This window comes from Pyrgilauda ruficollis, unplaced genomic scaffold, assembly GCF_017590135.1.
Source record: "Pyrgilauda ruficollis isolate IOZ18807 unplaced genomic scaffold, ASM1759013v1 scaffold140, whole genome shotgun sequence".
In the NCBI taxonomy this organism is placed as follows: Eukaryota; Metazoa; Chordata; class Aves; order Passeriformes; family Passeridae; genus Pyrgilauda; species Pyrgilauda ruficollis.
Window position 1 is genome coordinate 202,292 of NW_024512544.1, and position 23,014 is coordinate 225,305.

At 44.1% G+C, this 23,014-nt stretch overlaps 1 protein-coding gene across 13 annotated transcripts in view; it reads left to right on the forward strand.

The window, feature by feature from the left end:
* Nucleotides 1-23,014, forward strand: part of LRRFIP1 (LRR binding FLII interacting protein 1) — a 101,477-nt gene that overhangs the window by 18,728 nt on the left and 59,735 nt on the right. For 4 of the 13 annotated variants that reach the window (XM_041460239.1, XM_041460238.1, XM_041460227.1 and 1 more), the window contains exon 1: nucleotides 18,577-18,691. The exons of the other annotated variants lie outside the window; for them this stretch is intronic. In XM_041460239.1, coding sequence (XP_041316173.1) covers nucleotides 18,647-18,691 — 45 coding nt within the window. In that variant the 5' untranslated portion in view covers nucleotides 18,577-18,646. Of the gene's footprint in view, nucleotides 1-18,576; nucleotides 18,692-23,014 lie in introns of those variants that run through there. 13 annotated transcript variants of the gene reach the window in all.

The window sequence follows — 23,014 nt, forward strand, 5'->3', positions numbered from 1 at the left end:
CACATAAATCCTCAAACAGCTCACCACACCAAAAATAAGGCTATAAAAATATCTGAGCACATGGAAAAATACCTCTGCTGTTGCTAGCACATTAGAAATTAAAAGAATTAGACCGTTTGAGGCACTAGGCGGGGACCTCTTAAATTAGTAACAATTCTCTGAACACAAACATCCAGGTTTTAGGCAGATTTCTGGAAATGAGCAAGGCAGTGCTGGCACTGAGATGACAGTTCCTAAGTAGTATTTCAGAGGAAGTGTTTGTCTGAGGGCTTGAACAATTTCCAGCAGCTGACATTTTGCAACCAAAAGTGTGCCAAATTAGGTAATTTACGTTGCTTTTTTGCTCTTTTTGTTCCACTTGCTTCTCCTGAGTTCGCAGCATTGACACAGAGAATTCCTGACTTAATCTGTGGCTGCCTGAAAGCATGAATTAGTCACCTGAGCACTTCTAATAATCTTAACATGACACTGTGGAGGGGAGTTAATGCCTTAGGCTGGTGGGATCTGTAAACTCTCATCTGCAGCTGTCAGGTCTGTATTGATAAGGAATCGCTGTTGCAATTGGATGCCTGTGATAACAATTAGGATGGAAGAGATGCAGAAAAGAATCTCAGCTGTTAATCTGGGCATGGTTTGCTGCTGGAGGCTCCTTGGTGCCTCCTTTGGACACTTTCTATTAACTTTCTATCCTCCTTATATTGTGGTGCCCAAAAGTGCAAACAGGAATCTCTGCACTCAGTAATCTCAGTCTCCCGGGCAGATTTGGGAGCACTCTCAGTGCTTTTCCTGTTAATGAAAAGTTAATACCACCTACTCCCCACAAATCCTGTGGAAGCAAGAAAGGGAGAGTATTTCACAACTTCCTGTGATTGGCATAGCTAAGAAGGTGCTAAAATTCAGGATACTGCAGCTTCTTGGTCCTGTTCCTGAGGTGTTTCTTCAGTTAAAGGTTAAAGATTACTTTAATATCTTAATCATCAGAATACAGGATGTTCATTCCTAGGCTTTAGCCACAAACTGTGCTGTTTGTGTCTGCTGAGTCTCATTTCTGTTCAAGGGAAGCAAAGTTTACATGGATGCTCTTGTTCTCCTGATGAAGCAAGAATTCCTTGCTGTGTTTCCAGGCAGCTTTTTACAGCATGTGTGGCTTCCATCGCTTCCAGCCCTGAAGTTGGGAATAAAAACATTCTTTCAGGTGAAATCATGTGTTCATGAAGAATTTAGCCTGTATAGTTTCTGTTCTGTAGGACTGAACTTCCATTGCTCCCAGGGCTGTGGATGCTTAGAGAGTGGGGGTGACTTTAGTTGGTTGTTTTCATGAATTTGTCCTTTTGCTGTTTGTAATAAACACTCTGCTCAGGTGTATGAACAAACTAAGTGTCAGCTGGCAAAAATAAAAACTAATGCTAAACACGGGGTGAGAATAAAGGGATTGGGACGGGATTAACCAGGATTTTGCTGGAGAACTGGGTTAGAAATTCACTGTATCATGTGCCAAGGTTCCGGCCTGGTTGAATTTGCTGAAATGTTAAATTTTAAAAATTGCAAAACTAAAACCATGGTGGACTCTGCTGTACTGATGGTGTAGCTGATGTGTATTTCAGTTTTTTTATAGGCTGTTGTTGAAGTTGGTTTAAGTTTAGATTTGGAAAAATCAAGGCACTGCCCATTTTTTAAATGCAGTATTCTCTAAATACCTGTATGTTAACAATGGTTAGTAACTTTTTACTTAAGACCACTTCATCCCTAAGTCATCTAGAGCAGCATGAACACTTTGAAACCTACCAGCTACTGGTGAATTTGAAATCAAAAGCCTGAGGCTCAGATCTGTGAAAATATTTTTTTTACTATCTATCTGTCATGGTTTGACCCGGAAGTAAGGTTTTTGGGAAGTTAGGGTCAAACCAATCAGTGGCCAAATTTCAGATTTTCAGTGACTTAAAAGCCCCATCTTTATAGTTTTGTGCACTTTTTAACACCATGGTCATGCAGTTAAGGGTCAACTCAGAGACCTTGGAGTGGTCTCCCTCCACTGTGGCTTTGTCACATCAGGGCTGATGTGAACATTGCACAGACCCTGGTATGTTCTGGTTCTCTGAATGCTTGAAGGAAATTACTCCTGTAGGTTTGCATCCATGGAACTGAAAACCTGTTTATGAGTATCTGAGGAAAAATGTTCTTATGTAAAATGTTGAGGCTCATAATTTCCAGTCTGAGCAGTGGTTGGTAGTGGTGGTTACAAGAAGAGAAAAATAATTTTAAAGTACATTTTAAAGTAATGTAAAAAAAGGAATTTCTCAATAAGTTTTTGTATTCCAGTTTCTCTTGGAAATGTTTTCCTGGAAAGCCTGGTGATGTGTAGATGGACCATTGCTTGGGAAGCTGGGACTGAGAATGCCTGGGGGAAGTGCAGTGTGAGTCCAATGGAGTGGTCTTTGAGTGCTTTAGTGAACACATTTTAAAGATAAAAACAGCACAAGAACTGTGCTAAATTCACGATGAAACGCCCCTGTAGCACAAAGGGTTTAAATGTCACTGTGAGGCATAAAAGTCTTGGTTTGAGGAGAAAAGACTATTTTTATACAGCTTGTGTGCTAGAAAAAACGTGGTCACATAACTGTCAATTCTGATGCTTCTTTAAGATCAGGAATATAATCTTCCACTTATATTTAGCAGAACTATGGCTCTGTGTGAACGCTTGGACATTTGTTCTTTTTGTAAAGGCTATGGGCAGCTCTGTGGGATTCAGAGCAGTGCTGGTGCTTTTTTGACACTGAGGGGCTGCAAAGGTCTTCATGTTAGGACAACACAGAAAAGCCCATAAAAACCCATTAAATAATTACATTTATAAAGAGCATTGTTGCCAGCAGACAAGCAGGAATCTAGTTTTGGAGGGTGATGTGTGCTGTGAGGAACATGCGGCTTTCCAGAGTCCTTTCCTGGCTTTCCTGTCATCAGAAAGGCATTTGCTCGTAGTAAATGCATTTAATGAAACTAATTTTAGAACTACAGGTCAGCACTTAAATTTGTTTTCTCCTTGTTAGTCTCACAGCTAGATCAGCTCCTAAATTTTGTAACAAACAGGACTTCCAGGTCTCATTTCTTCTCCCTGTGCCAGAGCTGTCTTTCCAACAAATGAAAGAACACAGTTGTCGCCAGTTTTGTACCCTTTATAAGTCAGATTCCATTTTTTTAACACTTGAATCATATTACCAGCGCTAGGGTGGTGCTTTTCCCCCTTTCTTACTCAATTTTCCCTTTGTTCCCTCTCCTTTATTTCTTTTGTTAGCGACAGAAATAGCGATTGCACAAATCAGCAGTGTTGTCACGGGGAGACATCACAGCATGAACATGATGAAAAATGGCCAGTTTTCTTCTCTTTTTTTTTATTTCTCTTTCTGCACTGACACACCACAGAGGGATGAGCAGGGAAATCACTGATTTCCTATGATTTTGGACAAGGAGCAGTGGGGTGGTTGGTTCAGCTGGGCTGAACCGGGGGAACTCTCGGAGTATCCCTTGGCATCCGAGGCGGGCCGATTCCTGGGAGCAGCAGCTTTGTGGAGCAGCGTGGCTCCCGCAGGAAGCAGTGCCGGTGCCATCTGTCCCCTGTCGCTTCGATCCGTGTGGCTGAGGTCGGAGTTGTCACTGCTGCGGGGGACAAACGGGCTGGGTGGCAGCTGCCGTGCCTGCTCCGGGCATTAATTCCCTAAGGAGATCGGATCAAGCCGTGCCTGCAGAATGGGAGTAGAGCAGGAGCTACGGGTTCAGCGCTGGAGAAACGTGTGAATTCCGCCTGTAAATGCCAAAGTGAATATTCAGGGCGCCCTCTGCGCAGAGGTTTTTGAGGGGTTGGTTTAGGGTTCTTCTGCTGCAGGGGAGTTGGTGGAAGGACGTGGCAGAGGCTCAATCTTGGATGTCACCACGGAAAACAAACCCTTCATCTTGGCTTGGTGGTGGTGAGAACTGGTTGTTACTGCAACTGGTGCGATGTCACAGCGAGATTTAAAAGCTCGAACAGATCCAGGGAGAATGATCAATACTCCCAGCAGTGCAGTTCTGTGGAATTTACAGGACTAATAAAAAACACAATGCACAAAGAGGGAAATAGGATAAACACTTACATTTCCTCATAAAAGAGATGGCTGGAATGAAAGCTGTACAATGTTTTGCTGTGAGGAGGTGGGAGTGTATGACTTTACTGTGACTGTGACAAAGCTTTCCTTTTCCAGAGCATATTTAAGCCAGGGGAATCTGCATGAAAATCAGGAATGTATTCTAGGAGTAGCACACTAAACCTGTCACCTACTTTGCTAATTATGTGCCATTTTGAGAACAAAAGACAAACCATGTGAAACGTCTAATATAGAGCAAACTCTGTGTTTAACCCTGATCAACTAAGTGGTTTATTTTATGTGGGTGATGGTATTGGGCAGATAAATCAGATACTGCTGGCTCTGGTACCACTGTTGTATTTGCACTGTCCATCGTAGCTAGAATCCTTATAGAGTCAAATATTTAGATAGGCAAGCTGTGGTCTCAGCTGAATGTCGCCAGAACATCAACATGTAAAAGGATATTTTATAAATAAGAGATGAAAAGTCCTTTCTTGTGAAGAGTAAATGTTGCAACCTAGCTGCAGCGATGTTCTGTTACATTTAAGTGGATAATTTATCTCCAAAGGTGATACCTGGTGGGAACAAATTAAGGGCAACTTTGTATCAATCTCTGAAAATGAATCCTCCTGGTTGTGCTTTTAGTGGGCGAATCAGTCAGAGGAGCTCAGATCGTCGAAAGTGGTTCAGAGGAGGCCGCCAGAGAGGCGGACTTAAAGCATCAGTGTGTGTGCCGTGCCCTTCGCAGTGGGGCAGCTGGGCTCTCCCTTTGGCACCTCCCAAGCCAGCCTTGGGCCGGGCTCTGCAGAGCCCGTGTTTGTTTTGCTGCCTGAGATAAGCTCGGCAGGGTCCCGTGTCTGAAGTGCCGTCAGCGGGACCCGCCGGGCTGGGATTAGGTGCCTGGTGTTGGGAAGCAGGACAGGGCTGAGCGAGCTGCTGGGCTGGCTGCCAGGGCGCTGGAGAGGAGCTGCATGGCCAGCAGGAAGGCTTGCACCCATCCCCAAGGCATTCCTTAGCGATGGAGCTCCCTGCGTGCTCCCCAGTGACACCCCTGCACAGCTCTGCTGCTGCTGGAAATGTTGGAGAGTAGGGGCATCCTTCCCTGCCACCCCCCAAGGCAGTGTTTGGAGGAGAATTATTCCTAGATTGGGGTGGCAGAACTGGCCAGTGAGGAGTGGAGGATGGGATGGGACCCTGTCCTGACTGCTGCTTACCCAGTTTTCAGTATCAATGCTCAGCTTTCACTCTGCCATAAAGCAAATGCTGATATGTGCCTAATGTGAAGTGGCTTGTTCCTCCTGAATTGTACATTGCCTAAATTCGTCAAAAAGAAGGCAACTAAGTTTTTCTTGCATAGCTAAAGAGCTGTTTCAGGTGTATCTTTGTATGCAAAGTTTCCTTGGAATGATACTCTACACTTGTTTGTCTCTTAAATATTCTGTGGATCACTTTTTATCCTGCTCTTCAGCTGAAAAATAACACAGTGGAAATTTTAAACAAATAATAACACTTAGCAATATTCTCACACATCCCATTTCTAAATGCTAAGTGAGACCTTTGAGATGGATTGCGCTGTGACCTATTCTTGTGTATAACTTTTCCCTGTGCTGGGATACGAGCTGTAGCATCTTGGCAGGTGTAGTGTGATGTGACAAGGTACTCTTATAAGCATGTGAGCATTTCCAAGCAGTTTTTGCAGCAGAACAGTTACAAAGGCACTTTTCTAAAAACCTGGGCTGTTTATCATGCTTATTCCTACTATACAGCTGGATTTGTGGCAGAGCTTCTCCCGTTTGAAGGGATTTAGCTTGCTTTTCCCAGGCCTGCCCCATGGATTTGCATAAGCTGCAGTTACACACTCCAGTGGCTTTTCCAGGCTCTGTACTAGAGGCTTTCAGTGCAGCAGACTTTGCTGACTGCGGCTCTTGTTGAGCCATTAACTTAGCTGGGGAGTGTCCTCTGAATGCTCAAGGTGGTTTCCAGATAACCTTGGCATTGCCAGGATTTCAAAAGCCCTGTCAGGTTAATAGCAGTAGAACTCCACAACTTTTCCCCTGCTGTATGAATGGAGCAGTGACTGATTTTGTGACATTGCTGCCCACTGAAGTGGCAGTTCCATTAATTGAGTAGTGGTGTGAAATCTGCAGCTCCGCATGTTTTATTCAGAGGAAACCTTAAACCTGCTGGTAGCTAATGCACGGTGTAAGCTGGGTGTATTCATCTGCTGGCCCAGTCCTCAGCACTTCGAGCTTCTCTCTTCACTTCAATATCTTTTTCAGAGAAAGAGTTCCCTTTTTTACTTCATTCCCTGCTAGGAACTGTAAGAAGGAGTGGCTGGATAGCAGAAAATTGCATCTCCTGGATAGAGCGAGGCTTGATGACCTCAAGGGATTTTTTAAAACTTTTTTTTGGCACCTTTATCTCCATGTATAAATAGCTCACAAGTCTCTTCCTCAGCATTGGCTAGATGTAGTGTTAAATGCTTTTGGGAGGTGAAAGTAGGCTTTCTCAGTTCCTTGTGGATGCAGCAAATCCAAGCTGCATGCTATATTTACACTTAGGTTCCCTAGCAGCTTTTACTCCCTAAGTAATGCTTGCTGATTTCGTGTAGTGTATTTAAAATGCACTCCTAACAAAAGATTTATGCTGGACTTAAAAGACAGAGAAGTGTTTTTTAACATCAGTTTGTAGCTGCATGCTGTCAGCAGCTCCATCTTAATTTATTCATGCAATTTTTAGGGAATATTTTGATCAGCAGCAATTCTTACATCTCTTGAAGAGTCATTTAAGGTGGCCAGGTAGTGCTGCTTCCCTCCCTGGTGTTTGCTGAGAGCAGCTGAATAAGCTTGTCATTCACGCCCTTGAGCCTGCACTGATTGATTTTTTTGGAATTGGCTTGGCAAGGGTACATTTTTCTCAGCTCACTGCTCGTACCACAGGAGAATTTCTCAACTGTATGGAGTGCCCTGGCACCGGATCCTCCTGGAGGAGTTCACTGAGGACAAACCCACAGGTTTATCTGCGTTTGCAAAATGTCACCAGGAATTCTCAGTGACCTCAAGGGGGCTTTTCCTTTCAGGCAGCATCTCAAGTTTTAAGGAGCTCTGTTGCTTCCCTGCACCTTCCTTGGTGCTGTTGAGCCATGGAGATTTGGAGATTTTGGAGACTTTTCCACTGACATGGAAGGCTTTGAGGTCTTCTCCCCAAATTTTAGTTGGTTTAAACTCTTGTGCTTTCTGGCTGGCAGGTGACATGGTTGTGAGCATCACTACGGCTTGGGAGAGGTTGCTGTGAGTCTTTTCAGAAATGCTATTCTGCATGAAATTGTTTTCAGGGCTGAGATGATAATGGAAGTTATTCTTTGTATAACTTCCATATGTATTGTGGGTTGGATTTTAGTATGACTTAAAACCCTACTTTAGCTTTAGCAATAAACTGTGTTGTTATGATTAATGTTTGACATTAATATTCTGGAATAATTTACAATTAATCTTCTGTTCTCTGGCAGACATGCCTCTGAAACCTGTTGTTTTTTATGTCTGTAGCTCCAAGTATTTCTCCATCCATAACAGACAGCTTCAAAAAATTAGGGGAGCAGTCAGAGCTTTTATTAAAGTCTGTATTGGGATGATTGATGTGTGCAAAGTCTATTGCCAAAGGAACCCAGAACATGTAAAAATGCCTCATGTGGTTTGGGGTTTTTTTTGTGTCTGATATTGGCACTGTGTTGGATTTTACAGATGAATGTAAAATCCTCATATTTTTAATGATCAAAGGCATGGCTCCAATTCAGATTCCTTCTTTCCTCCCTTTGTCAGTCAGTAGGATGTGCATATAATGAAATACCTGTTGAGGTCACTGTGGGTAATCCTAGAGAGAGAAACCTGGGAAAGGAGAGCAGCAACAAAAAATACCAGAGGGATGAGAAGAGGACCAAACACACCCTCCAGGAGCTGCCAGAAGAACTAATGATGGGTTTCAGCTGTGGTTCCTGTGTCAGTGACCAAGCTCAGCTGTGCTCTGTTGGCCCTCCTGATATTGCCCTGAGGTACAAAAATAAGAAATTCAATCTATTCCTCTTCCACCAGTCTCCCCTCTCTATTATAATTTATAGTTAAATGGGCTCTCTTTACAATTCCCACTGTTAACTAAGAAAAGGCAGTAAATGATTAATGAGTCCCAAAATACTGAGCCTGGGAGGTAGAAGACAAAACAAGGCAGGAGGTTCTGCCCCTAAAAACAGCATTTAGTTGAATCCTCAGCTTCTGCTTTGGGCTCTGAGGTGCTCCTACTTAAAAACCATCTGTCAGCACAGCACATTGCTGCCTGTTCTTCCACTTAGCCACCAGGTTGTGGGAGCCTGCAGGAATAATACTGAACCTTTTCAAACCTCTTCATGTTTGTCTTTTTCCTGCTGTTGACGTGATGCTGAATGTGGAAGCTGTTACTTTTGGACAGGATGGTTGGTATTTAAATAAAAAAACCCTGGAGGTTTTGTTTGAGTACTTCAAAAGTATTGGAGATGGAGCAGAGAGTGAGGATGAAGAACTGGAATTACAAAATAAAGCTAGCTAGGATTTGTGGGTTATTTTGAGAATCTGGAGGGTCTGGACTTAACACAAATCCAAAACATCCCCTCTCCTCTGCCAGCTTTGTTGGTTTGCTTCTTCACTTAAGTGGTTGAAATGTATCTGGTAATGGCAATAATTTAAGGCTGAATTACCAGGTCGTCAGTAGGAATACAGAGGAGTGTCCCTTATCCTCTAATGGTAATTTTCATGCACATCCTCAATGGCTGAATAACCATGTAATTAAACATTCATATTAAAAATTCAGGGGTCCAGCTTTGTGTGGTGGAAGTAGTGTCTCCTTAGGGACACAAAAAAAGTGTGCTTTGCTTTATTTGCTTGATTGCTGCTCCCTCTTGTGGGGTTCAGACCAGTTCAAACTTGGAGTTCATTTTTGGTCTGTTACATGCAGTAATTAATCAGTGGTTCTCCTCTGATACACTGGGTGGGGTAATGACCTTAAGACTTGCTCCTCTGTGTACCTCTACAAATCAGAACATTCTTTTATGTCAAGGCTACTAAAAATCTGTAAAAAAATTTAATTCACTTCTTAAATGTAATTAATTTTTTTTCCGAGAACTCCCCCAGTTGTGCTGTTAATCTGTGGCAGGGTTTACATTTCTGTCAGAGCAGGGATGAGGCAGTGGCACAGCTGTAGCAGCCTTGGCAGGTCCTGCTGTGCTGGCAGCAGTGAAACCTCTGACACCTCCTCTGCTGTAGTCAGCGCTTCTGACTTTCACTCCTCGGGCTGCTGCCCTTCTTAAGTGAGCTGCTCCTGAAAATTAAACCCCCAAAAATAGCCCTACCTCCCATGTGCTCTCCTGTATCCCAAATAAATGCAAATGCTGTAGCTGGGGGAAAGTTTGTTTTTTTTTTCCTTGTGATTTCTCAATTGTTCTGCTGGCCTAAAATCTCCAAATCTACTGTGTTGTGCCTGAAGATGTACAAATACTGCTTATGTTTGTTTTCCTCCAGAGAGGCAGATGAGCTCTGGACATATAATCTCCCTTCTCTGGACAAGAAACTGAAGTGCTGTGGATTTCTTCCTTGCTTCTAATTGATGGCAAAGACCTGTGCAACTTCAATGATGAGTTTTTGGCATGAAACCCTTCCAGGAATTTCCCTCTGAAGCTTAAAAGACAAATTGTCCTGACCTCTTGCAAAATGGGAAGGGGCCACATGAGTGTGACACTGAAACAAGAGCAGTTCACATGGTGTAATTTCTAATATTACACCATTTCACAATAATGATAGGATTTGTCTCAGCACTGCAGTTTCCATCACTTCACTCATGTTGAACTGTTTCTGTCCAGGAATATGGGTATTAAACCTCAGCTTTGGAGAGTATTCAGTGGATTACCTGAAACTTTTGATCTTCATTTTACTTGGCTTTGAAAGAATAACTCAATCTTAAATGTTCCTGCATGCAAAGTCCCTGCTTCTGCGGAGACCCAGTGCTGATGTTGGACACATAATGAATTCCCCATAAATGTATTTATTCTTTCTGTGAGGCAGGCAAAGGTGGGATTTTGGCTGAGATTAAACCAGGAAGCAGGTGCACTTGATTTGAGGGGGAAAAAAAAAACCAAAAACCAAAAAGCAGAAGTTAGTGTTCTATTTATGCCTTTTGTTAAAGCTTTATATCATTTTGTGTCACAGACTGGGTAATCCCTAGAACAGCATCAGTAGCCTTTACTTCAGAACTTGTGATTTTCTTTTCTTTGGCTGGTAGTGTGAGCATTATTTTAAGCAGTTGCTGGGGTTTGTATCTACATTTTAATGTGCTCTAAGTGCAGAGCTGTGTTCAGGATTTGCCTTTTATTCAGATGAAATTTGCAGTTCAGTGGGGACCAGAGGGTGATCCCCACAGATTACATTGCTTGTAGCAGTCCCTCAATTTCACTTCTTATTTATACTTCAAATACTTTTGCCAGTCAGCAACAAAACCTCTGTTTATGTCCATGCATCAAAAAGATGTTGGCACCCACTCAGCCCCAGAGCCCTCCCCAGCCTGTGTTTATGCTGTAAAGCAACCAGATGAGGAATTGCACTTCATTGCAGGTTCAAAATGGGGTTACTGTGCTTTACTTTATGGTCAAGACAAATGTGTTTGCTCTTCAGTAACGTGTACCAGTGGCTGAATTAATTTTGCACATGTGCTCCCTTGTTAAGAGCCTTTCTGCTGTGTGCTGGTGCCTGAAGACGAGTGCCCAGTGGGAAACACTGGTTGGAGCTTTGCTTCCAAAGAGAAGTCAAACACCAGAAGTCTGAAATACAGCTCAGCTTTTTTATTTGTGAGCTCTGAGTGACTTTAATTGCAGAGGCAGTTCTGCAATCAAACAGAAATATGGTGTTTAAGTGGCACTCTGCAATACAGCCATTCTACTTGGGTGTTCTGAGGTTCAGTTTTATTTACATTTTAAATGAGGACAGCAGTTGCTGCAAAACACTGCTGGTGCCATAGAGAACTGCAAGTGGTCACTGCAGAAGAGAAACTTCTCTCTTTTTGTAAAGAAGTTGGGTAAAATAAGTAGAAGAAACCACTGGCTGCAGCTTCATGCAAATAACTATTCCAGGAGACAAGACTGGGAAGATTTTTATGCTTTCCTTGTGACATTCCAGCCCAGACATATTTGTTAATGCTGACAGTGGGTTTTGGGTTTTTTTTTTTCTCCTTCTAGGTATCATTTCTGATTAATTAATTAATTTGTGGGAGTGATCCAGCTGTTTCCAAAGTCAATTGGACTCCCCCCAAACTCTTTCCATGAGTTACCAGTCTTGATGCAAATCCATGGCTGCAGTATTATCCAGGGTGTAGAAAACACATGGATTTGTTCTCAGAGGTAACAGCTGTAGAGGGGTATCCAAATTCCTCCCTGGTGGGACCAACCACTTACTGACCAGAGAGCTATTTAGGGAGAAAATGCCAATTGAAGAAGTGACGTAAATGTGGTCAGTTGATACTAACTGAGGAGCTGCCAGCCAACATCCTATCCCGGAGTTGCTCTTTCATCCCTGTTTTGCTTTTTTGGAGTGGAAACAGCACGAGTGATTGATTGCTAAATAGCAGTGGAAGTGGTGCACTCTATATATAGAGTGGTGCTGGAGAACCGAGCTACAATGCTTGTGAAAAAAAACCAAACCCAAAACAAAACCCCACCAACAAAAACATTTACTGAGATAATAAATGCCTCTAAACCACTGCCAAGATGGAAATGATAACAAGATACCTCGGTTTTAAGAGGTGTTTTAAGATCAATTCCTTGTGGCAGGATTTGCTTTGGTAATCCTGGTGGAGCTCAGTTATTGTTTAGACTAAATATTGTTTATTGTTGTATTTTTAGCAGCAGCTCCTTGGGACTCCAGGGCAATATAATTTACGAGGTAGGATGCAAGTCCCTAATTGTGTCTTGCATTGTAGAGCTGTACAGGCTGTTCAGTGCAGAATAAACATTCTCCTCCTTTGTGGGGGGGAAAAGGTCTGTGTCAACAAGACTTTGCAGCCTCTGCTCGCATGCCTAAGTTCTATCTCCAAGATGGGTTTCTTGGCAAACACATCAGCAAATGTTTCTCCAAAGTGCACAGTGCTCATGTACAAATTCCTTCATTAGTTGTGGTTCTCGTTCCCTCCTCCCCTTCCTAGTCTTTGGCTCAAAATGTTAAGCAAGAGGACCAGGAATGCTGAGCCCTTAAACACAGATAACTCACGGCAGCACCCTCGGCATGTCAGAGCAGAGTTCCCACTGCTGGTGCTTGGGAATGAAGGAAAACAGAAAACCAGAGCTCTGGCATTCAGAGAAACCCTAAAAACAAAATTGCAAGTCACTGTTGGAATGCCCTTGCAAGAAAAACTTTCCATGAAAAAAATCCATCATTTAATCTCCCACCAACCTTCAGTCTTGTAGGATTGCAGGGTGTGGATGAGCCTGACCCAGGGAAATAGGTTCAGGCTGCAGTCAGGGTGCTCATGGGAACACCACAAGAGTTCTTCTGGCCAGGTTTCCACTGGAGGTATACTTTATCATCCTCCTTCTATGGGAAAACTGGACATTCCTCAGGGAGAACTGTCAATTTTTGCTAAAATGTTTGCTAAAGAGATTATTTGGTGTTTGCAGAGGATGTGATCCTTGTTCACTTAAGGTGCCATCCTAGTTCATTCTCTCTAGTGAATACCGTCAAATATTCGAGTTGAAGCCCTGATGAAGTTTAGCTGTAAGTCTGACTTTTTGGATGTGATTCTTACTGTGAATTTGATTAGTTTTTTTTTTTCTTATGCTGAGTGGGAGAGCTTGGTGACATAACCATGGCACTCCCAGAGCTTACAAACGCTGGTGGTGCTTTCCCACCTGATGTCCCTGACGGGGGTAGGATGGAGTGCACAACCTCTGCCCTTTTAGGAATTACTGTTGGCTTTCCAATTCACAACATTTACACTTATGGTGGGAATGGTTAATTCCAGCTCTTTCATCTCATTAGGTTGGAAGTAGAGCCTGGGAGATGGCAAAGCCTCATGCTATGGATACACCTGCAGAAAAGCACTTTTCTACAAGTAAAAAGCTCTTGCTGGATCATTTTTGTATTTTTCTACACAGTTTTTTTACACTCAGGTTCTGTGAGATGATCTGAACCAGAACTCTTTTTTTTTTTCCCTTTGGTTTGATCTTTTTTTCCTTCATTATTAAGCAGAGGAATGGAAAAGCCTAAGACTAGGCCAGGAATTTTTGTTATAGGAACCACTCTTGAATCTGTCACTTCTAAAACAGGAAGATCATGTAACTTTTCATCCACCCGTATTTCCAATTTCTGAAGCTTTCATCCACCCATATTTCAAATTTCTGAAGCTGAAGTAGTCTGGCTTTCATATATTCAATGTTGGTTTCTGGATTTTTTAAACTAGTTTTACTACTACTACGTTTTTTACTCCTGCTTTTTACTACTTTTGTTAAAGTTGGGATTGAAGCTTTTGAGATGATATTTCATGTTTTGGTTTAAATGTTTATTTTTTTCTTATGTTATAGTTTTATAGGTAGTGAGTTTTGTAGTATTTTACTAACAAGGTACAAAATGGTTAATTATCTTTTGTTGTAAGGTTTTTTAAGGTTAAACTATGTAATTAAGAAATGAAACTTAAATTATTTTTATTTTTAATTTAATAACTACTCAAATTCTGCAATGTGGACTTTTTTGTCTAATTACAAAATACTACTTAAACTCATGAGGAAGAAGGAGGTAAAGAAGAAGAATTAGTTTTTGTTTTAAAACTTGTTTTGTTTCATGTATTTTATTATATTATAAAACTTTATATTATATTATACATGTAGACATATGTGATATTATACATATAGACATATGTGATATACCTATGGACATATATGTCTATATAGACATTATATATATATTGAACATACAGACATTTATATTTATTATACATATAGACATATATAGACATATACATACACTGTAATATAGTTTTATTTAAACTATATACTTGAAGTTTTAGTGTTAGTAATTAATTTTGGAAGGTTTTTTTACGGCCTTAGGTTAAATATAGTAATTTTTTTGTGTGTGTTTGGGTTTTAAGTTTAAAATTCTCAGCATCTGGGGTTCTAGCCATTCAATATCCAACTGCTGATGGCATGACTGTTTTGAAGCTGAATGACAAATGTGCCATAGGCTCCCCAAGAGCCCCCAGCTTCCCTGCTGGAGCATGACTCAGTCTGGCTTGTGCCTGATCCAGCAGTTTCCTTCCTCCTCCTCCTCCCTCCAGGCCGCCGTGCAGCCTGGCCAGAAGATAATCTGTTGATCCTGGCAGGGGATTTTGGTGCTGAAAACTGGACATTGTTTTCCTAAGGAGCACTTGGCTGCGTGTGCTGGAGTCCAGTGCCTTGGTGATGGCTACAAGGAGGTTTTGTTCCCGTGGCCAGCTGGGCTCCAGGCGTGCCAGGATGGCCCAGCAGGCAGGCATGATGAAGTGATGAGGCACAGATGTCACTTTTCCTGTCTCTCTGACCTCGGGTGGGTGTCACTCCAGAGGTTTTTATTTGCTTTCTTCAGCATTCGAAGAACAGCACTGTGAACCTTATTTTAAAAACCCCTAAAATTGGAGTGACCAAATATTTCTTCTAATATAAAGTATTTTTTAGCTTTTTTCCCACAAAACAAAACTTTCTTTTTCTGTTCCCACTGTTTGGAAAACCAGGACTGAATAAGACACTGACAGACATTATGGAAATTCCAGGAATCATAGAATCATTTAGGTTGGGAAAGATCAAGTCCAACCAATAATCCAACACTGCCAAATCCACCAAAAGTGATACCACTTGAAGAGAACACAGGAAATGCACAACAGAATTTCATTTTTATAACTATAAATGATATCATCTGAGTTATATATGGAGGTGATGGGAAGTGGCTGAAGGATTATGTTGGCTGGATTTCTGAAGAGTTAATACTGAGGTGGGCTAAGCTGGAGCCAGAGTGCTCTAAGGTGCAGTTTTTCTCAGTTTTTAAACCTGTCTCTAAAGGTTTTGGCTACTTTATTCCTTGCATGCCTCTTAACCTGCCCATAACATGCCTTAAAGACAAAATAAAAATCAATTGAGTATGAGCTGTGCTGGGGGCCAGGCTTCCTTGGAATTTGAGTTATCAGTGATATTAACATGCCTGGAGGCTGACTGGGTGATCTTTCCCTCTTGCTTTTGACGCAGCTCCTCGGTTGTTGGTTGTTATGGGTAAAGTGCAGTTCTGGAAAGCTGATTTTTAGGATTTGGGCCAGCATTTGATGAGGATTGCCTTGTTCTGAGTGCAGGCATGCATTTTGTGCATGTGTGTTTGCAAAGGAGAGGCGTGTTCCCCTTGGGGAGATAAGGAGTCTGTGTCATTGGAATCAGAGCTGCTGTCCTAAGTGCAGTAAACTTCCTTTTTACTTCCTGCTCAGACATACCCAACTCACAGTTATCCCACCAGGTTTCTGGAAGTGTCAACTGACTCTTTTTTTCCCTCTTCTGAATCTCCCATTACCTGTTTTTCTTGGGCTCAGTTTAGCACTGTAGTACGTGCAATGCATAAATGGGGACATCCTTCCTGCTTAGATACGTCCTGGAATTAATGTCACTCTTCCACAGCATCCTATTCCAGATGGGAAGTGCATGGACACAAGAACTGTGTGCTGAATAAATAAATAAACATCAATTTTAGAAGATGCTGCTGTTTTTCTGAATAGGAGAAAGCTGTGATGAGATAGGCACTGCAGTTTTGAGGGGATTTGTCAGGACCTGATTGGAAATCCGAGCCTCCTTTTACATAAAATCAATTATAAACTGCTGAAGTGTGCGTTCAGAGCACTGTCAGCTCTGTATTGCTGAAAAAATGGAAGTTTGCTAGCATTAAAAAGGCATCTTGATCCTTCAGTTCCTACCCAGCAGGTCTGTAGTACAGCTGTTTGTTTGAATTTATCCCAGGGTACGTATGAAGTGCTTCCTCAAGTAAACCGAGTAAAACCAAACATCTTGGTTTGGAAAGTAAATAGGAAAAGGTGGGGGCGGGGGGGTAATTTATGCCTGGTGTAGGAAATACTTATATTTTCAGTGTATTTTCCAAGTGACAGTGCAAAACCTGTAGAGATTTGCCAGTGAATGTAAGGGGAGGTTAATTCTTGTTAACCAAGAACCAGAACAAATTGTCTGTTTCATGCTAAGATGAAGACATTTGTCACACTGAGTTGTTCTGATGCTTCAGATTTACACAGTTAACATCACTCCCCTTCTCTGTTAAAATGTCTAATTTAAGGCAATATGTATTTTTCCTGAAGAGTTTACTCCAGTGCCTGGTCCTGGCTGCCTTGGGGTGAACTGCCATAGTCCAGAAGTGCCTTCTTCACAGCTGAGCACCAGACATTGCTGGAAGCCCCAAATCATGCAGTTACCTGCACCAAAACTGAATGCTGAGCAGCCTCTGGGAATTAGGGCATGACTCCTCTTGGACATGGGGCTGTTCACAAAAGACAGACCTGCTGGAGGATGAAGTGAGTGTCTGTCAAACGAAGATTTAAATTATAGATGCTTCACAGGAACACATAGTATTTATTAGTTTCTTTATGCACATGCTGGAGTGGATTTGAGACCTTTTAGGTTTATTTTGTTGAAGCAAAGTTGGGTTGTTTACCTGGTGAGGAAGTTAAAAATAAGTTGTAGGCTCAACTGGTGGCTTTGGAGTTTAATGAAAGATGTGACTTTGGAGATCTTATTGCAGCCTTTTAGTTCTAAAAGAATTGTTATAGGAATGACAGAGACGTCTGACAAAGTGTATGGGAGTGACAGGACACAGGGGAATCTCTTCCCACTGCCAGAGGGCAGGGTTAGATGGGATATTGGGAAGGAATTGTTCCCTGTGAGGGAGGTGAGGCTCCGGCACAGGGTGCCCATGGAAGCTGTGGCTGCCCCTGGATCCCTGGAAGTGTCCAAGGCCAGGCTTGGAGCACCCTGGGACAGTGGAAGGTGTCCCTGCCCATGGTAGGGGGTGGAGCTGGATGGGCTTACCAAACCCAAACCATTCTGTAGTTCTATGATTCACATAAAGCCAGTCTGTTTTACAATTGTAAAGCTTCACCTGACCTAAGCAGGGTTTCTCTCAGGGACAGGGTGCAAGTTAGACATCCCTAATCCCTCTTATTTAAAGGAAGCATGACTGGCCTTCCCAGGGACAGTGGCTTGGGTCCAGGGACTGCCAAGTTATTGCCCCCAAATGTAAAACAGTGCCAGCTCTTCCAAATTAGCTAAAATACTGTCAGCAGCGTGGCAGCATGTGCTCTGCCAGCCTGAGCAGCCAGATTCCTTGTCCTGGGCAGAGAGCTCATGGAAAAACTGAGCTCAGTCTCTGGGTGGAGGCTTCGCTGGGCTCCTGACCGGGAAGGAGGGCGCAGGCTGAGTTGCTAAGGAGCAACCTGTTTGGCTGGCCGTGGAAAATCCCGTGCCAGGAAGAGATGACTCCCCGAGTGCTCTGCTGTAGCTGCTGAGGAATGGCAGTGGGTAAAATGAGCTCTTGAAGCTTCACAGCTCTCCCGGCCCCGGCCATTTCTCCCTGGCTTTTGCGAGGGGATGGATGTGCGAGCTTCTCCCTGACTTTTGTGAGGGGATGGATGTGCGAGCTTCAGGTGAAGTCAAGGGGAATCGAGAGATGCTTTGGGTGAAATCCGGCGGAATCAACAGGTGGCATTAACCTCCGTGGAGCCAGGATGTTTGCTGTGTCTCCAATTGTTCTTGGGGTATCGTTCCGTTTAGTGCCACTTAAAACCACTTGTGCCCTCTAATCCTTCTGTGCTTTCGGCACATCCACCTCGTCACCTTTTGAAATGCAGGGTGTCCTTCTTTTTTGGCCAGCCACTATTCCCGATTCCTCTTCTGCAGTACTGTCAGACTTCAATTACACGTTTTGGGTTTTATTTTTTTCCATTATTCCGTGGCGTGTAACGCCATTTCTGAAAGAATAAAACCAACACCAGCCCAGCCATCGTGGATGGCTCGTTTTAAGCTCTACACAACGCAACCCGCAACGCCGATATAATTGCAGCAATTAGCAGCAGTGGGGCGGTTTGTTTCTGCCATGCAAAGGCCGCCTGGCCTGAACAGAAATATATATTTATAAGCATCTGCCCCGGTGGATGTGCAGCCCGGAGGGAGGGCGGGCGTGCATCGCTGTTGGGATGTTCTGTTTATCCTCCTCGGGGACACAAAGGAGGCGAGGAGGCCCTTTCCGTGGTGGATGCCGTGCGGGTTCCGGAGGGGTGCCCGCCGGCGGCAGGTGTGTCTGTGTGTCCGTGTGTGTCTGTGTGTCCGTGTGTGTGCGCGCTCCCTCGGTGCTGCCCCGGCCGCCGAGCGCTCCCCGCCCGCTCCCCGCTCCGCCCCCGGGCCGTGCCGGGCGCGTCCGGGCGGGCCCCGCCGGGGACAGACGGCGGCAGCGGGAGCCATGGACGCGGCTGCCGACTGCCTCAGCCCGGCTGCCCAGCAGCAGGTAAGGCCGGGGGGCTGCGGGGGGCTCGGGCAGCGCGGCCGGGACAGCTCCGCGGGGTGGCCGGCAGCGGCCGGGGGCTTGTTCTCGCTTTGCCGGTCACTGAGCAGAACGGGAGCTGTGAGCTGCTCCGGGAGCCGTCGTGCCAGAGGAACCTGTGAAGTGATTGCTAAGTAAAGTGTCGCAGCAGCCCCGTGGGACCATCAGGTGGCCGCGGGCGGGTCGGGCATCCCTCGACGGGAGCTGTCACTCGGGCTCACCGCTGTCGCTGCAAGGCGGCAGGAGCTGTCAGACCAGCCCAGGATGGGCTGTCGGGGTATTAGAAGGGAATCCCTACGTTTACGTGTAGGCTAAGGTTCATCAGCCTGCTGCCTCTGAACAGTAATTTGCATTTAAGAGAAAGGTGAGGAGTAAAGCAGGATGTGGACTGACCGAGCCCTATGTGATTCACGGGTTCATTACCATATGAGTAAGTGGTGCAAAGTGTTGTATGTATTTATAACTCGTATGCAAAAAAAGTCAGATAAATGTGCTGGTTTGACCTCTTAAACATAGAAGTCATTATAGTCCCTCTTGTTTCGATGCTAAATAGTCACCACTCACCTGGTGAGCTCCTGCAACTCCTGGGTTAAGTCACACGTTGCTCAGATGGAGACGGGAAAAACATTGCCATGGGTTAGCACTGGTTCTACCCGGTAGCTATGTTGGTCAGCTGTGTTACAGGAATATTGCAAATCAGGTGTTGCATGTCCAAACAGACTTTAAATTATGTAGGAGTGCAAGAAACCTTATCAGATTTTTGACTGATGGAGTGTGACGTGGCTAAACAGAATAAACAGTCCTATAATATTTGAGGAAGGGGATACAGAATACTGGAATGGGACAGCATCCATCATGAAAAATTATGTTGGCCCCAAAAATGACTGGCTGGCTGTGTCTTAAGCATGTTGGCAAGAGGTTTAAATCAGCCTGAGAATAGTTATTGCAGCATTGCACAGCAGTGGTTGCTTACAGGGAGCAGGTGTAATTTAGTCAGGCAGACTTGTGTTTTAAGGTTTCTCTGGCAGTGGGATCAGAGCACTTTTCCGGGTATGGTTTGGTGCTGGCAAGCTAACACTTCAATCCTCCATGACAAATACGACACTGGCTTTGATTACTAGTCTTAGAAACAGGTAATTTGGAGCGCACTGGAATTGAGGGGTGCTTTGTATAGCTGGAAAACTCTTACACATGTAACTATGTGGCAAGTCAACACAGTCATTTTTCACCGCTCAGAAAAGCAGCACAACTTCCTGTCTTTGTTGGCCGTGTCTTGGGGCTGCCAGGCGAACAATGCAGCCCTGGCTGTTTCAGGAGGGAAAGGCTCTGAGAATGCACACCTTCAGGATGTGTGTGTGTGTGTCTCTGGCCTCTACCTTAGCAACTCACCTCAATAATTCTCTCATCGCCGCGATGATGACAGCGCAGCTTCCCCGGCGCGGCGCGCGGGGCCAGGAAGCCGCGGCTTCCGTCACCATTGTGCTCCATCCCCCGGCCAAGGGGACAGCCAGGACTGGTCCCCACCAGTGGTGTTTAAAAAGGGGCTGGTAGGGTAGGGGTCGCTCCACAGCAGCTGCACATCCCATGCTCCCACTTCTCCCCACTGCTGCGGGCGGCAGAAGATGCTTCTCAGCCTTTCCAGCTGACACCCAATACCTGCTTTGGTGTTTTTTTCAGACGTAGTTGTGCTCCTGTTACAACCTGCTTAGTTCTTCCCTCTTCAGATCGAAACATACTGAACTCCTTCAGCCAGGGTAAAGATTTGCTGCTGCACAGGGCTGGGTTTTTATTTTCAGGCTGAGTGACCCTAAGCTGGAGTGTCAAGTGCTGAGCAAGTAGCCCTGCAAAAGCAACAAGCATTTTGGAGTTCAGCAGTGCATTTTTTTCAGGGCTTGGTGACTGTAAATCATTCTGAGCAACTGCAATAAAAAACCAAGAATTCAGCGTGTGTATTTGTAGTATTTGAGCGAGTCCCATAAATTAAGGTGATGATTTTTCAGCTGGTGCCCAGTTCCTTGTTCATCTCAGCAGCCTGGTTGCCATCTTCTCTCGTTTTGCCCATGGGGCCTTACAGAAGCTTCTGATGAGATTTGGGTTTTATTGGTATGACATGCTCAGTAGGCCTGAAGCTGCCAGTTCTTCTTGTCAGATGAGCAATATTTCATAAAAGGGAAGTTGCAAAAGCTTTGTAATGAGTGCAATTAGGCTTCATATTTTTATTCTTCTGTTTTTGACAGTGATCTGTCACTTTTGATTGAGGCCTGTATTGCTTGCTGAGTCACTGGTGAATTTTAGATGATTTTAAGAAGTCAAGAGGACTTCTTCAGTCTTAGTGATTTCTAATTTCTTTTTTTTTAATCTTTCATCCCTTGAACAGTTATTTATGCCTTAGGCAGCCTAACGAACAGCTTTTAGTAAGCTGAATTTCAGAAGTATGTGAATTTTTGTGTGGTTTTCTCATGTTCAGCAGTGTCTCTTGCAGGCTGTAGTGTCTCTGCTACTGCCCTTAGAGGTGACTCGGCTCTGTCAAGTGCTTGGGCTGGACAAAGACCAAAGTCAGCCAGGCAAAGCCTGTTTTGGTTTAGTCAGCACAGAGAGAGAATGTAAAGTTAGCGTTGCTGCTTGCAGGCTGTGCAAGAAACCAAGGTATTTATAGCACAGAGCAGAGTCCAAGAGGCTCAGAGAGTGTGGTCTGACAAATCCCGATGCGTTCCGTCACACCCGTGCTGCTGAGGAGAGGCCCACGATAAATCTGACACTCCTCTGGGTTTGTCTGAAAGTCTGGCCTGTGTTTTTATTCTTACATGCCCTAAAGGTTCACAGCTTGAGCAGCTGGGGCTGCTCTGGGTGTCCTTGCCCTGTGCCATGCTGGGGGGCACCCGCTGTACCTGAGCTGGGCTTTGGCACAGGAAAAGCTGTGTGCAACAGGCTCCCACACTCACTGCAGGATTTGTTAGGCTTGCTACCAGATTTTGGTTTGACTTTGATAATTTCTTACCCAGCGAGATGTGGACTCCTCCCTGTCCTGATGGATTTACTTCCTCTGAGCTCACAGGTGATACCAGCTTCATCACCAAGGCCATCTACAGAGTATTAAAAAAAATTCATTCTGAGTTAAGTAATTCCATCCACCAAAGCATGCTAGAAATGGGATTGTGAAGGCCACAGGTTGACCATTTGATGGCTGGCCTGACTATAGCATGATGTATTTCTGTTGAGCTGGAGAACACCCTCCAAAGACTTGTGGGTAGCCTCACATACTGAAGCCTTTTTTTTTCTCCTCTTTGCATATTTCCTGTCCCCCCCTCCCTTCTCTCATTTTGCCGTGGGCTCAAAAACCCTTTAGGGAAGGATGGCCTGTTTCTTACAAACCCTCCTTTGTCCAGCACAAATGAGCTGGTGTTTGGTCAGGAACCACGGTGAAAATAACTGTGTAATCATCTAAATGGCACCCAGACATCCTTGAGAACGTGCTTGAAAATATTCCTTAGTGCTTGATGCAGCCCTTAAGGTACAGCAGCCTTCTGACAGAGAAGTTGGGGTTATTAAGGAGCTAAGAGCAGGATTTGGTGGGAACTTATTCCTTTATTCCATGAGGATGGTCAGGCAGTGGAACAGGAGCCACCAAACTCAGAGGGTTTTAAGAGCCATCTGGACCAAGCCCTAAGCAGTGTGATCCGAATATGATGCTGACCCTGCTTTGAGCAGGAAGGTGGACTGGACACCTCCTGAGGTCCCTTCCAGCCCAAACAATCCTGTAATTATTTGTTTCAATGTGATGAAAATGAGTTGCTCTAAAATATGGGTGTTCAGGATGGAATAACACTCGATGACTTCTTACAAAGGTACCAGTCTGTGATAACCACAGGTTTTTAGCCTAAAGTTCAAGAACCCAGGATACTGTTTCTGTTTGTATTCAAAGATACTTAAGGCTGACGTGGTCATGGAAAGAAAAAGTTCATAAATAAACAATATGCTTGTTCCAAGATGTAAGCCATTGTTAGTCAAAGCTGCTGAGTGAAAATGTGGTTTTATTCTTACAAGATTTGGAGGTTGGCTTTAAATGGGCAGCTGGAGGGCTGCAAAGATGAAATAGAATAAAGCAGAGATGCACCATGGATTGGCACTAAAAGCAGAATTGTTTCCTAAGAAATGACACACAAAATGTGTGGTTTTGCACAAAGTAAAATTCATTTAACTTCCTGCAGCTGGTATCTGTAATTTAGAAACTTGTGAGCCACATTCTCAGGAAGGCCTGAGAAAAACTGGCTAAATTTTAAATTTTTT